Source organism: Pholcus phalangioides, unplaced genomic scaffold, assembly GCF_987345545.1.
Source record: "Pholcus phalangioides strain wild (caught in Gottingen) unplaced genomic scaffold, Ppha-v1.0 ptg000003l_1, whole genome shotgun sequence".
Taxonomy (NCBI): Eukaryota; Metazoa; Arthropoda; class Arachnida; order Araneae; family Pholcidae; genus Pholcus; species Pholcus phalangioides.
Window position 1 is genome coordinate 35215369 of NW_028301596.1, and position 13004 is coordinate 35228372.

General features: G+C 33.0%; 1 protein-coding gene across 1 annotated transcript in view; it reads left to right on the plus strand.

Moving 5' to 3' along the window:
* Positions 1–13004, plus strand: part of LOC149088465 (uncharacterized) — a 51959-nt gene that overhangs the window by 14565 nt on the left and 24390 nt on the right. The window contains exons 10-16 of the mRNA XM_089247566.1: positions 472–1234; positions 4444–4658; positions 5340–5547; positions 8419–8810; positions 8981–9190; positions 11283–11419; positions 11541–11662. Of these exons, the coding sequence (XP_089103692.1) occupies positions 472–1234; positions 4444–4658; positions 5340–5547; positions 8419–8810; positions 8981–9190; positions 11283–11419; positions 11541–11662 (2047 nt within the window). The remainder of the gene's footprint in view (positions 1–471; positions 1235–4443; positions 4659–5339; positions 5548–8418; positions 8811–8980; positions 9191–11282; positions 11420–11540; positions 11663–13004) is intronic.

Sequence of the window (13004 nt, forward strand, 5' to 3'; positions counted from 1 at the left end):
CTGAAAACTACATATTTTGTATTACGTTGATGGGCATGAAAGTCTTGTTTGTTTTATTGATTCATTTGTAATTAATGTGTAAGAGATTGTGTTATTAAAACAAATTAATGTAGGCACTGTATGCATGTTAGTGTAAGTGCAGTAAGCCTTTTCAAAATTACAGTAAAACTTAACGGACACCCCTCAAATGTGGTCACCCCCTCTTTTGTGGCCAAATAGTAATTTTCCATTGTATAACAAAACTGCATTTCAAACTCCTGATTAACAGTCACCCCTCTTTTATGGACAATTTTTTTTGTCCTGTTGGTGTTTTTAAAAAATAAGTTTTACTGTATATCACCATAAAGATTTATCACTGAGATTTTTTGCTTAATTTTCACTTTTGTGCATCTATGTAAACTTTGAATGCAACTTAAAAAATATATACATATCAAGAAAAATGTATAATTCTTTCTTTTGTATTCTTCACAGAGTTCAAAACAGAAGTCTTCTCATAGTGTTGACATTGATGCTGATGTTGAAGATGAAAGTAAAATGCTAAAATTGCCAAGCACAATACAAATGGTGGAAAGTGAATTGCCATTATCTGAAGCAGACAATTGTAATAAGCTTATTGGAATGTATTTGTTCCGGCAAGTTGTTTCACCGAATGCCTCCAGTTACAAATGTCTTCTCTGTTCTGCAAAGGTACCTTTGAAAAATCTCGGTGAACTCGAAAGACATTATGCTGGAGTTCATGACCTGACTACCCAGAATTACAAAGCAGAATTCAGTGACAATATAGTTTTCGTTTGCATCCCACCAGACGTCACAGAACAGACCACCTTGAATTCTGCATGCAGGTTCTGCGAAGTAACTCTTAAAAATCTTACTGAAGTTCGTTCTCATTATCCAACTTCTCATACCAAGGTTGTTCGTCTCATTCGTGAACAGCAAGTTACAGAAATGAATGACATGTTCTTCTGCAGTGTCTGCTGTGTATCCAACAAAGAATTTCCTACTCACCTTAAGCACATGAGAAATGTCCACAAGATGATGACCTATGCATGCGACCAATGTAATTATACCTCGTCTAGGCCAAATAAACTGAAGAATCATAAAAAACAAAGACACAGTATCAAAGTTGGGAGCACACCTAAATTATTAAAACTCAAATGTCCTGTTTGTTCTTTATTCATGGAAGGGAAAGAAAGACTTGATAAGCATATTTTACTCGCCCACACTGTTCAAACAGGTAATAAATGTTCATTTGAAAATCCTATTTTGAATATGTGTAGGCATTTGTCTATGATTTAGATTTCAGAATTTCTGTTGACAAAAAACTATATATAGCTCAACGTTCTATATGCTGATTTATATGTTACTGGTATGAAAACAAATTTTACATATTTTTCTTAAGTTTTAACTCAGTTGAATTTTATAATCACAATGGAACCTTGATAATTCAATACCCTAAAAGTATGGATAAGCATGTCAACTTTAAGCGTATGTCAGCAAAGTTTCGTTTGTTCTTTTTCTCACAATTTTTGAATATCATTTATACATGTAGGTGTACTAATATAGAGTTGAACAATTTCTGTTCCGTCCTCTATAAATTAACAAAAAAAAACAAAAATTATCTGCAGTTTTCTATGAAATGCTTCCAAGTAACCTAACCATAGCGTGTTGAAATATGTAGTATGTTGCTTGTGAATAAACTGCAGTATCCAAAACAATGTTTCACATTCTGCAAGAAACCCTTGTCTGAATAGAAACGTGTTAAAAATCCTGCACAATAGCTTTTTCTGTACTTTTTCTTAAAGTTCTTCCAGATTGTTCTGCAGTAGCACTAATTGTTCTGTGACGAATGTCACAGATTTTAGCATTCAGTTTTGGGGTGTGTGCAGTTTTCAAAAATAAAGAAAAAACACTTTAATTTTCAAACTTGAAAATTTCAATCTAGCTTACTCAAAAATTAGATATCATTCACGCCTATCTTGATTTTTGGTGTCACCAAGTTAGTTTTCCGGTTTCAAACAGTTGGAAGTGACTCTATTCTAAGGTGTAAGGGAGAAACCTACCAAAAAAAAAAAATATATATATATATATATATATATTTATTTATTTAAAACTAAAAAAATGTTGAAATAAATGTCCTCATGAACAATGTTGTGAAAATTTATTAGCTGGCTAATGTCTGAGCAATTTTGAAAAATTATCCGTGGAAATATCAGTACAAATGATAGTTGACTTAGCAAGTTTTAGCCACCTTGTGTTGAGTTAGAGAGGTTTCTCTATTGAATTTAGTTTTGTGCCAACTATGTGGAATAATAAATATTGAGTTACTGAGATAGTCAAGTCAGCTCCTTGTCAAGATATAGAGGTTCCAGTGTACAAATAAGTTTGTGTGTGTAGTTGATATTGTGGTGTATGAAAAGGATTACTTTTATTTGTACACATAGGTAAGCATTTATTGTTGATACTGTGATAGCATTTTTATTTTGTAGTACGGGTAATGTTTTTGCTAAATTTTTATTAAATTGAATGAAAGGAATACATAAAACATTTGGCCGGTGATTAAAAAAAAGTTTGCATTATCAGAGGTCTGTTCAGCCAAAATTTGGGTCCGTTTTCAGGACCCTTCATAAATCCCATATCTGAAAATGACCCTTCACAAAAATCCGGATCTGAAAAATAGACCCTTTACAAAATACAGATTAATGAAATCATAATTTGGCATCTCATTCCTTATGTGATAAATTATTAGATTATTTCGCTTCTCATAAAATTACTTATTTTTCAGAAATTTTTTTTTTAATGACCCTTTTCACAAAAACGACCCTATAAAAAAAAGTCTGGACAGACCCCTAATTATAATGCTTAACGATAACTGATGAGGGGTAACCACAGGCTGGCTAAACAATTTAACATTTATGAATTAAGGGTTTCTTTCAAGATCCATTTTATTCTAAGGTCAGTAGACCTATTATGCTATTAAAGTTTTATAAAAGTTCTTTTATGAAAGTTGAAAATGCAAACCAATAAGCACATTGGTTGCATTCAAGCAAATTTATTCAATAGGCTTATTGGCTATTTTTTTTTCTCTTCAAGTTTAGCGAAAGATCTTTGATCAAACTTATTGTGTGATCCTGGCCTAAATCATGTCTCACAAATTTGATGCTATCAAAATACATGCTATTGTACATGATATGGCAATGAGTCAGTGGACACTTTAGAGTTCAGAGATTTTTTTAAATTTCTAGAATAATATTTAGTGAATTGATCTGAAATTTTGGTTTTGTAAACTCTCATATTCACAATTTCTAGTGAAAATTTAGTCACAAGTGCATTTAGGAGACTGACAAAAAATTAAATATTTTCAATAAACCCTGTATCAGAAAAAGCTCCAAATAGTTTTTCATCTTCACAAATATCTGCTATTTTCAATGCTTGTATGCATTTTCGTGAAAAACATGTTAGAGTTAGTTAGTATTTTCACAAAGATATGAAATGATTATGAATTTTTCTTCCAAAAAATTCTGATTTTTATCATAATTTTTGCTTATAACAAGTTGAGTTTCAACCAAAGTTTATGAAACTTGCTGAGAATGACAACATAAAAGTTACATATTATACAGAAATTCAAAACATTCCATATGGTATTTCATGAGATATGAGCATTTAAAGGAAATAATTTTTAGGTATGCATGCACAAAAGATACAAATTTTATTTTTTACAATTTAGTTGCTGACTATATATATAGCAACTTTTGTGGACATTACTGTTGAATATCATGAACGAACAAAGATATAGGTGATACAGTGAGTTGTATCAAGTTACTTGCTTGAAGTATCTGGACGATAAGGGGGGGGGGGGGTTTCCCACAAATTAATATTTTGCTTATTTATTCATGAGTGCATTTAGGGGACTGACAAAAAAATGAGAAAAAGGCTTTCAATAAACCCTGTATCAGAAAAAGCTCTAAAGAGTTTTAACTTTCATAAAATATGTTATCTGCTATTTTCAATGCTTGTTATGTATTTTCTGTCACTTAGTTATTTGGTTAATAAGCCCACAGCATCTTGTGTAGAGATGCGAGGTGAGAATATTCTCCTGGATGTAAAAATTAGAGAATAATCGAGAATATGAGTGAAGACGCTTTCTCTCTTTCTGACACTTTATAATAGAAGTGCTCTAGCATAACATAGGAAATAATCACATGAAAGAAAATTGCATATAGTTTATATAACCAAAATTTCAAAACAATCCAAGCATTCTGTAAATTCGAGAACTTTGAAGTGCTTACTGACTTATCAGTATATAGTATTTAATACGCCATTACTCTCACCTTATCTAAAATTATTATTTGATTTATTATACTTTATTCCATATCGTTATTAATAGTTGTGTTGTTGTAAATCTAATTATAGTGGTTTATGGTTTTATTTTTCCTTTCTTCGAAGGTCCCGATGATTGGTCTTGTGCGAAATGCTTACAGTCTTGTGGCAATTCAAAAAGTGCTGTGGTACATATTCATGGCTGTCCGAAACGGAAGAGTACTGTCAGTCCCACCATACCTCCGAAACTTGACAAAATGATACAGAAAAAAGATTCGATAATTCAAATTTTCAAATGCAAGCAATGCTCCACATGTTATCTCACTGAACCTGAAATCAAAGTGAGTTATGCATACATTCCTTCTTCAAGACTTAACTTTTTTTACACATCAATCAAAACTATACTTTGAGAACTTGTTTTCTTGTGATATAAAAGTAAAAGTGTGTCTGTGAGGTTTTTTTTTCATATTTTATCTGAGCATAAATGTTTCTTATAAATTTTTTTAAATTTCTGTATATTTTCACATAAGAAATTTGTTATATTTCTATTACACTCACCCTAATTCATTTTGTCCTTTTTGTATTTTTACTGGTGTTTTTCAACTCATACATACAACATATTTTACTGCATTTTTGTATTTCAACCCAATAATTGATTTCTATTGACAAAAGAAATAAATTTAATCCAGGGCTTGACAAATCCTATGTTCCAAGTCTCTATGGTCAAAATTAGAATTGGTGCCTGAAATTTTTGTATGTGCATTTACTAAATTGGAACCTGAGAATAAAACAAAGTTTTCAGAATTTATGTTAGCATATCTGTTTAAACAAGAAAAACATTTTTGAAATGTGTTTCTGTGAGGGAATCCTGAGATATTCGACTTCTAATTTTTTATTTTATTTTTTTCAATTTGTCAAGCCCTGATCTGTTCTCCAATGTATCATCAACTTATATGAGGTTTATGATGCATGAATACTTAAAAGTTCTGCTTTTTAAAAAAAAAAAATTATCTTTTATGCAGAAACACATGGTCGAGTTGAAGCATCAGACGTATGAAATTATTCAGAAAGTAAGTCAGTCTGTATTGAAAGAGAGATCCGATAAATTCAGTTGTTTCATTTGTGACAAAAAAATGTCAAGCCTTGTGGACTTCAGAAACCATCTTCTTCATGTGCACATGACATGGGTCAGCAAAGGTTCACCACTATGTACAAAGGATGGCTCAGCAGGTATGAATTTCAAGGGAGAAGAAATTAGTTATTTGTATTGATTTTTTTTTTCTTCAGTTTCTTGTACAGTATATGCTGCTTAATATGATCACAGTGGGATACAAATTTTTTGGTAGCAATATCTTAAAAATAAAACTATCTTAAAAACAAAGACAAGAAGGATGACCATGCATTGTGTTTTGACCAAAATAGTTACCTCATCATTTTGGTGGAGATTAATTTAGTCAAGAATCTTACCTTTATAGAAAGTGTACCAATATCAGTAGGCAAAAGTCATAGAAAATTTTATTCTCTTTTGGTCTTTAAATAAGTATTGGAGATAAATTAGCTTTTAGTAACAATGCCACGTTTATCATGCTATCTTCATCTGAAAATGTAAGTTAATTAACCTTCTTACTGAAAATAAGATTGAATATAATAGACACAATTTGCTACTTAACTGTACATTCATATCGCTTACATTTTCCTGGGGAATTAGTTCATATATCCCCCTTCCTAATTTTGCATTGTTCTGTAATGAGCTTTCAGCTTTCTGAAAATGTTCTGTGGTAAAAAAATTCCCATAATTTTGTTTTTTATAAGGAAGAGTTCCTTTTCCCCTCTTTTCGTAAATTCTTCCAAGATTGTTTTACTCTAGCAATAATTGTTCTGTGATATATGTCAGTTTTTCTGCTGGTATATTCTGTTTTAGGGGCATGTTGGAAACTTGTGTTGTGTGTGTATGCCCTAATGCAGTGGTTCTCAACCGTTTTTGACTCATGCCGTTTTTGGTTTATAATTTCTATGGGCCTCTTTTTCTCATTCATTTATCAAACATACTGATTCATTTTATTTTCCTCGAGTGGCCATGGAGATCTTGGGAGAAATGCCCACGGAGCAGAGATCGACCACTGCGGCTCTAACATATTTATGCTGCCAGATGGGGGAAAAGTTAACTTGTTCCCAGGTAAAGAGTTAAGGCCCGTTTACACAAGGCAAGTGCTTTAGTTGGTAACTTAATTTTTAGTTGCCAAGTACGATACAATGTATGCAGACGATAGTTGGCAAGTGCACAATTGATTTAGTTGGTAAGTTAAATATGAACGGTTCTATTTTTTCCGGTTAAGTAGACCTATGCGCATGCGCCAGTGGGCGTGACCTGCGCTCTGGAGGGGTCTTTTTGCTCTCTCACGGAGGGGTTTATTTTGATCTCAAGCGTGAACCTGTTCATACTCCGTCGTCTCCTGAAGTTTCGCTAGAATTCCGCGGAAATATTGAATGAGGTGGCTAGAGGACACAACCTTCAAGTTTATTGAAAAATATCTTCACCATGAATGTTTGTTGAACTATAGAAATGAAAATTACCTTAACAAACAAGATAAAAATTATTGGATGTTGGAAAAAGCTATGGAATATTCTGTCGACGTGATGTCAGGAGTTGAAAAAAATTGAAGATTCAAAAATATGTATCAGGTGGGGAGGTTTCGAATATTTCTCTCGTCCAGAACGAATTTGCTGCCATCTGTTGTAAAAATATGTGATCAAATATTTAACATAAAGATATAATCTCTATAGATGAAATTAAAAAATAATAATGATTTCGAAAATTTGGAAATAATTTTTGTTTAATGAATTTTTATTATTTAATTTTTAACCTTAGAATTTCCTACGAATGCCATGAATCTTCTCCCGTATTTTCGGCTTACATATAATTCATAATTTATCTCCTCTTTAACTTTGATTAAAATATCATATAATCGATATTTACAAATTAGAGGAGAAATATATTTCTTCTCGATGACTTACATAAGTTTATAATATGTTGTATATTCTTTTTTCCCCTGTGGCGTCATCTCTCGCCCCCTTACGTGCACCTCCTGATGGCGTGGGTGGCAGAGGCAAAAAAAGGGGACAAGCGAACTGTTTCCCTTGCGTGACCTACTTCTCGCTCAGTGTGTTGCTCTCGTGCAATAGAGAAAAAAGTTTCTCCTTTTTTATTATGTGGAATTAATATTGTTAACCTATGTAAATAGTTTTTTAAAATTAAATGAACTTAAATATTATCAACCGTCTCTTCAATTGGAGTCAGAATATACTTCGTCCTCAATGTGTACCACATAACTATACCCCTCTTGGGTAAGTGAAAGTGAATAAATTTATATTCTTTAAAAAAAATATCATATAATGTGGCTCTGATCACAGTATTCTTAAGTTCTACCTGATCATCTTCATTCATCGTTACGAAAGCTATGAGCTTTAAAAAAAGCACCTCTCTGAATGCCAGATAAATAAAAAATTATTACTATTATACTCCCGCGCATTGCGTCTGTCTCTCTCCGTGGATTTGAGTAGACTGAAGCGTGCATGCGCTAACTGCGCTCACCTCCGTAAAAATTATCCAATGAGTGTCTACTTACCACTTATTGTGTGGACACTTTCAAGAAGAATTGGTAAGTTAAAATTAAGTTACCAACTAAAGCACTTGCCTCGTGTAAACAGGCCTTTAAGTGTAGTGGTATCTGAACTTGTGCAAGTAATCCAAGCTTTTTGGAACAACCGGTGTTTTTAGTAATCTAAGCTGTAATTTTCAGTAACCTTATTCTACATTAGTCTTCCAAACTTTTCGTTCCATCGCCCCTTCCTTAGAAAATTTTAATTCCTATTACTCTCTCTCTCCAGCTCAAGCCAGCACATAAGATCAAATACTAAACCCATAGCTTCCATTGTCCTCCTTGGACCATTCCATCGCCCCCTTTGGGAAACACTGTTCTACATCCACCTCAGACTATTGAAATAAAATTTAATTTGTTTGTACTGATATTGCTTATAAATTAATTTTCTGATAATATACTTCTTTTTTTTCGTTTGATTGTATTAATTTTTGCCTTCTAGATTCCACTCAAAATGGGAAAAGTGAAGAGATTGGTGAAATTAAAAATAACCTTTCGATAAAGAGCCTTCCAGAAGACCATTATCTCACAAGCTTGGGTTTCCCCAACAAAGTTGGTCATTATTGTAATGTATGTGATTCGGTTATAAAAAGCTATGCATTATACTACCTGCACATGCAAGACCTGCACACATATGAGAGGAGATTCAAATGCGTCATCACCTCATGCAACTTGACATTTACAAATGGAGATGAATTCAGAAAACACGTCAAAGCCCATCCGCAAAATGTTTCCCACTATTGCAGTATCTGTGATTGTGTATTCAAGGATGATGATGAATTGAAAGAACATAACCTGAGTCCTGACCATTGTGAAAACTACATTACAATGCACGTGAGTGAAAATTGTTTGAGAGTTTCATTTCAATACATTTATGCTGTTCAGTTTCTTTTATTTCATTAGTTTTTCAAAAATGAGTAAACTCAATTTTTCTATCACCCAGCTCTATTCTATGCATACTATTTCATTGTATTAACTTGAAATAAATGAAATTGATATTCCAGGAAAAATGCAAGCCTGGTGGAATGGAACCAAGGAACTATAAGTGCAAAACCTGTAATGCATGGTTTGGTTTGAAATCCTTCTTTGTGCAGCATATGGAAATGGAAAGTCACAACTACAAATGTTCTGCTTGTGGCATGGAATTTCTTCAGCAGGTTTCAAGGCGACTTCATATCCAGCAGAAGCATGCTAGCCTATCAAACACTTGTGAGGTGAGCTAATCACATATAATTACATATCTATTTGTTGTAAATTAATAGCATAAGGTCAAATTTTACTAAATTATATTTTATATTTCATGTTTAGCAACATGGGTTTTTGTGTAAAACCAAATTCTATGGATTAATAAAATTTAAACTTTTAAAAATTCCAGGTATTAAAAAAATGAAACAAATATAAAAAGTACAGTGGAACCTCGTTTACACAACGTTCAAGAGGCCAGGTCAAAATGTTGTATAAACATGTAAGTTGCACAACTGAGACTTTTAAAAAAATGTCCCCCCCCCTCTTCTAACAGACATACAAAATATTATAAAATTGAATGTGTTTAATTGCCTCTCCAATTCTGTTATGGGAAAACAATTCATTTCATTCATACTTGAGGGAAAAAAAATTGAATTTTAAAATCACATTTTTCATATCACTTAGGAAAATGAAATTAGCAGAACATAACCTTTGTTTTGGAAAATTGCCCATCTTGAACTATCATCATTTTGGCAGCAGATGATTTGCAGCCAGCATCTTGGTCCTTGATTTTACTTTTCTGCTTTATAATTGTTTTCAAAGTTGACACGGTATTCAATCATTTTGCAAGATCAACTTTCATCATTAATTTAAAACTCTTGTCAAATTCTTCCAAAATTCCAGTTTATCTGTTAGAGAAAGCACCTTTTGTTTTTGCGACATTGACTCATCTAGCAAGCAAACCATCACAATGAAAGAAAATTCTACTGGAAATTATCAAATAAACTTATTGTGTGTACCGTATATGTCTGTTATTGGCAGACTCGTGCCCTCTAAATGCTTACAATGGACATTCCCACCCTCTGGGGATAACCCTGAAAACATTAGAAGAAAAAATTCTGAAAGGACATATGACCATCTTTCAAACAATTGAAACCAGTTTCTTTGGGCTCGCTACATCTGCGTATTCTCAGAAACAAGCAATGAACAAACCACTTAATTGTCCACTCTAAATCACCATTACCCAGCTCAATGGCTATTTTCGTAAGTTTCAGCAATCACCCTACAATTCATGGCTTTTGCAGTGACAATACAGTATAGACTCTATAACCCAAGATGGATGGGGGCAGATGCCATCACTGATTATCGAAAAACTCAAATTAGGCCTTCCTCTAAAAAAATAAAAAATGCTTTAAATGCTGGCTTTACTTTAAAAAAAAATTATTGCATTAATTCTTGAGTTAATTAGATGTGATTAGATATATGTGTAGTGATGTGTTTCAAAAAATGAACAGCAAATGGGCGAGAAGATGAGAACGATAAAGAGGAGTTAGGGATGGGATTGATGGTGAAGGATGCTGAGACACTGATAGCTTTTAACTGCCTTTCCAATGATTTCACATCAATCAATTATTGGATATAATGCCTTTGTCCACCATTACATTGAAAATGGGCAAACTTGCTCCTGTTTTCCAGCAACCTCCCGAAAGATAATGGTCTATGTCCATTCAAGGGAGTCTAATATTTTATTACATCAGTTATCCATTATAGGGCTGGGGGGGGGGGGTGCTGCTTAGTCTCTTTCAAACTGAAATTAATGTGCAATACGTACACACATACTACTTAGTATTCCTGAAAAAAAATAAAGAAGTGGAGGAAAAAAAAAAGGAATAGGGTCACGAGAAGGAAATTAAAAATTTTTCAGTGTATCTGATTATCTGGGAACTCAAACTTTCTGGGTTCAGATTTTTGAGACTCTACTGTATACAAAATAATTGTTTCAGCAATGCATTTTCACTATCTACAAAAATTGTGTGCATTTCATGGATATAAAGGATAATTTTTGAAAAAGATTTGGAGTTTGAGTGGAAGTTAAAACTTTCAATAATTGAGGTTTTACGTTAATAAATGAAATATTCTAACATTAAAATGAAAAGGAACCAATTTTGACCAAAGCCAAATGTCAATTAAATGTGAAAGTGGTGTTAGAGTTACACACACAAACATAAATAAGGTTTCCGCTGTATTATCTCATTGTGCATTGCTTTGCCGTAAACTTCTATATTAACCTGTCTACTTGAAGTCTTATTCTAGAAACTTAAGAATATTTCCTTTATATAGTTCTGTGGATTGAAATTACAAAGTACTCAGGGCTTATGGCAACATTTAAGAACTCATGATGTTGTGCATGAATGTGACAGCTGTCATCGTAGATTCCTCCATAGAGAATTATTGGACACACACAAGGAGATGCATGAGTAAGAGTATTGCTTCATTATATTTTGCTGTGTATCTTTTTCCATTCAATAAACTTGAGTTATTTTCATTTTAAAAACAGTTTTCTTCTGATACTAATTTATATGCATTATTTATTTGCAGGCCATCAACACCATGTCCATGGCGAGGGTGTGATAAAAAGCTTTTGTCAAAGATTAGCTTTTATCATCACCTTAAAATGCATAGAGGAGAAGAGGAACATAAATGCCCATACTGCAACAAAGGTAGTTGATATTTTCATTTATTCTACTGGTGTGCACATATTAACTGTACAGGGTTCCTACCGACCTGAAAAATTAAGAGAAATTCAAAATGGTCATAGGGGATACAAATATTTGGCAAAAGTATATGTGTAAGTATTTGATAAAGTTGAGAGAAAAGTTCTGTGACAAACAAATTCGAAAAAAAAAAAAGAATGTTAGAGGTTAGCTTGAGAGACATGGGGGTGGGTGGTTCCATGGAACTTAGCACTGTGGCCCGAGGTCTATTGTACTATCCCCCTCCCCAAAGAAAATGAAAATCCTCAGTAGAGATCTGTAGCTGAAGAGCTAAGACCAAATGCAATGTCTTGAAGCTCCTAGGGTTCAATCAAATGATGAGCCAAGTGCTCAAATCTATGCGTGGAGTATGCTTCACATTCACAAAAAAAGTGAACAGCTGTTTCTTCCTTATATGAATGACCCCTGTAGGTTGAGCTACTACTACTAACTCTTATGACATTCAATAATGCAGTAATTAGTAAGTAGACCAACAGTTTGCTTATCATTTTTGCTGAGCTTCATTGGCTCTTTCTGTCTAAAACTAAGACACTCACAATTTCTTTTTTTTTGCCTATCCCTGACTTATAATTTTTAGCCAATCTTGGTGCTTTTTTTCCTGAATGAGTTGAAAACACAGTATCTCTAATCAGTTCCTGTGAAATGCCCAAAGCTTTCTCAGGCTTTGGAAAGTTAAGATTTTGAATTATGCAGTAGAACCGTTCTGATCCAGACACTTCTGTAGAGAATTGCTTTTACACATGTAGTATTGGTGCCCACTGCTGTTTTCGTACTTCTGGAAAAATGGGAACAATGATGCCTCCTGCATGTTTCAGTGAATGCGATTAGTCAGCTTCGATCAAAATAACTTTTCTTAATTCATTTCTTGGTACTGTGCGGTTAACCTAAGTGTTTTAAAACTTGTCCAACGCTTTATTATTTTTATTATTTTCTGTGATCACCTACTGAATTACCATGATTATTGTGAAACATATTGTAAATGTCAAGTGATGTGGCAGGTGTAAGCTGCTAATGGCAACATAACTCTTAGTATAAGAGAGAGAGTTGAAAAACCTAGAACGCTAAACGCCAGCATGAATATTGTTTGAGGAATATTGAATTAAAACATCTATCATTTTTTATAATATTCACAAAAAAACCCCAATAATTTTCAGCATTATTTTTCGAATTTGAGCAATGCTTATGAAAAACAAGTGCTAAAGAATAAATAAATATATATATTCTACAGATAACTAGTATTGAAATGTAAATTAGAAATTATGGTTTGAAATCTGAATTATCTGTTACT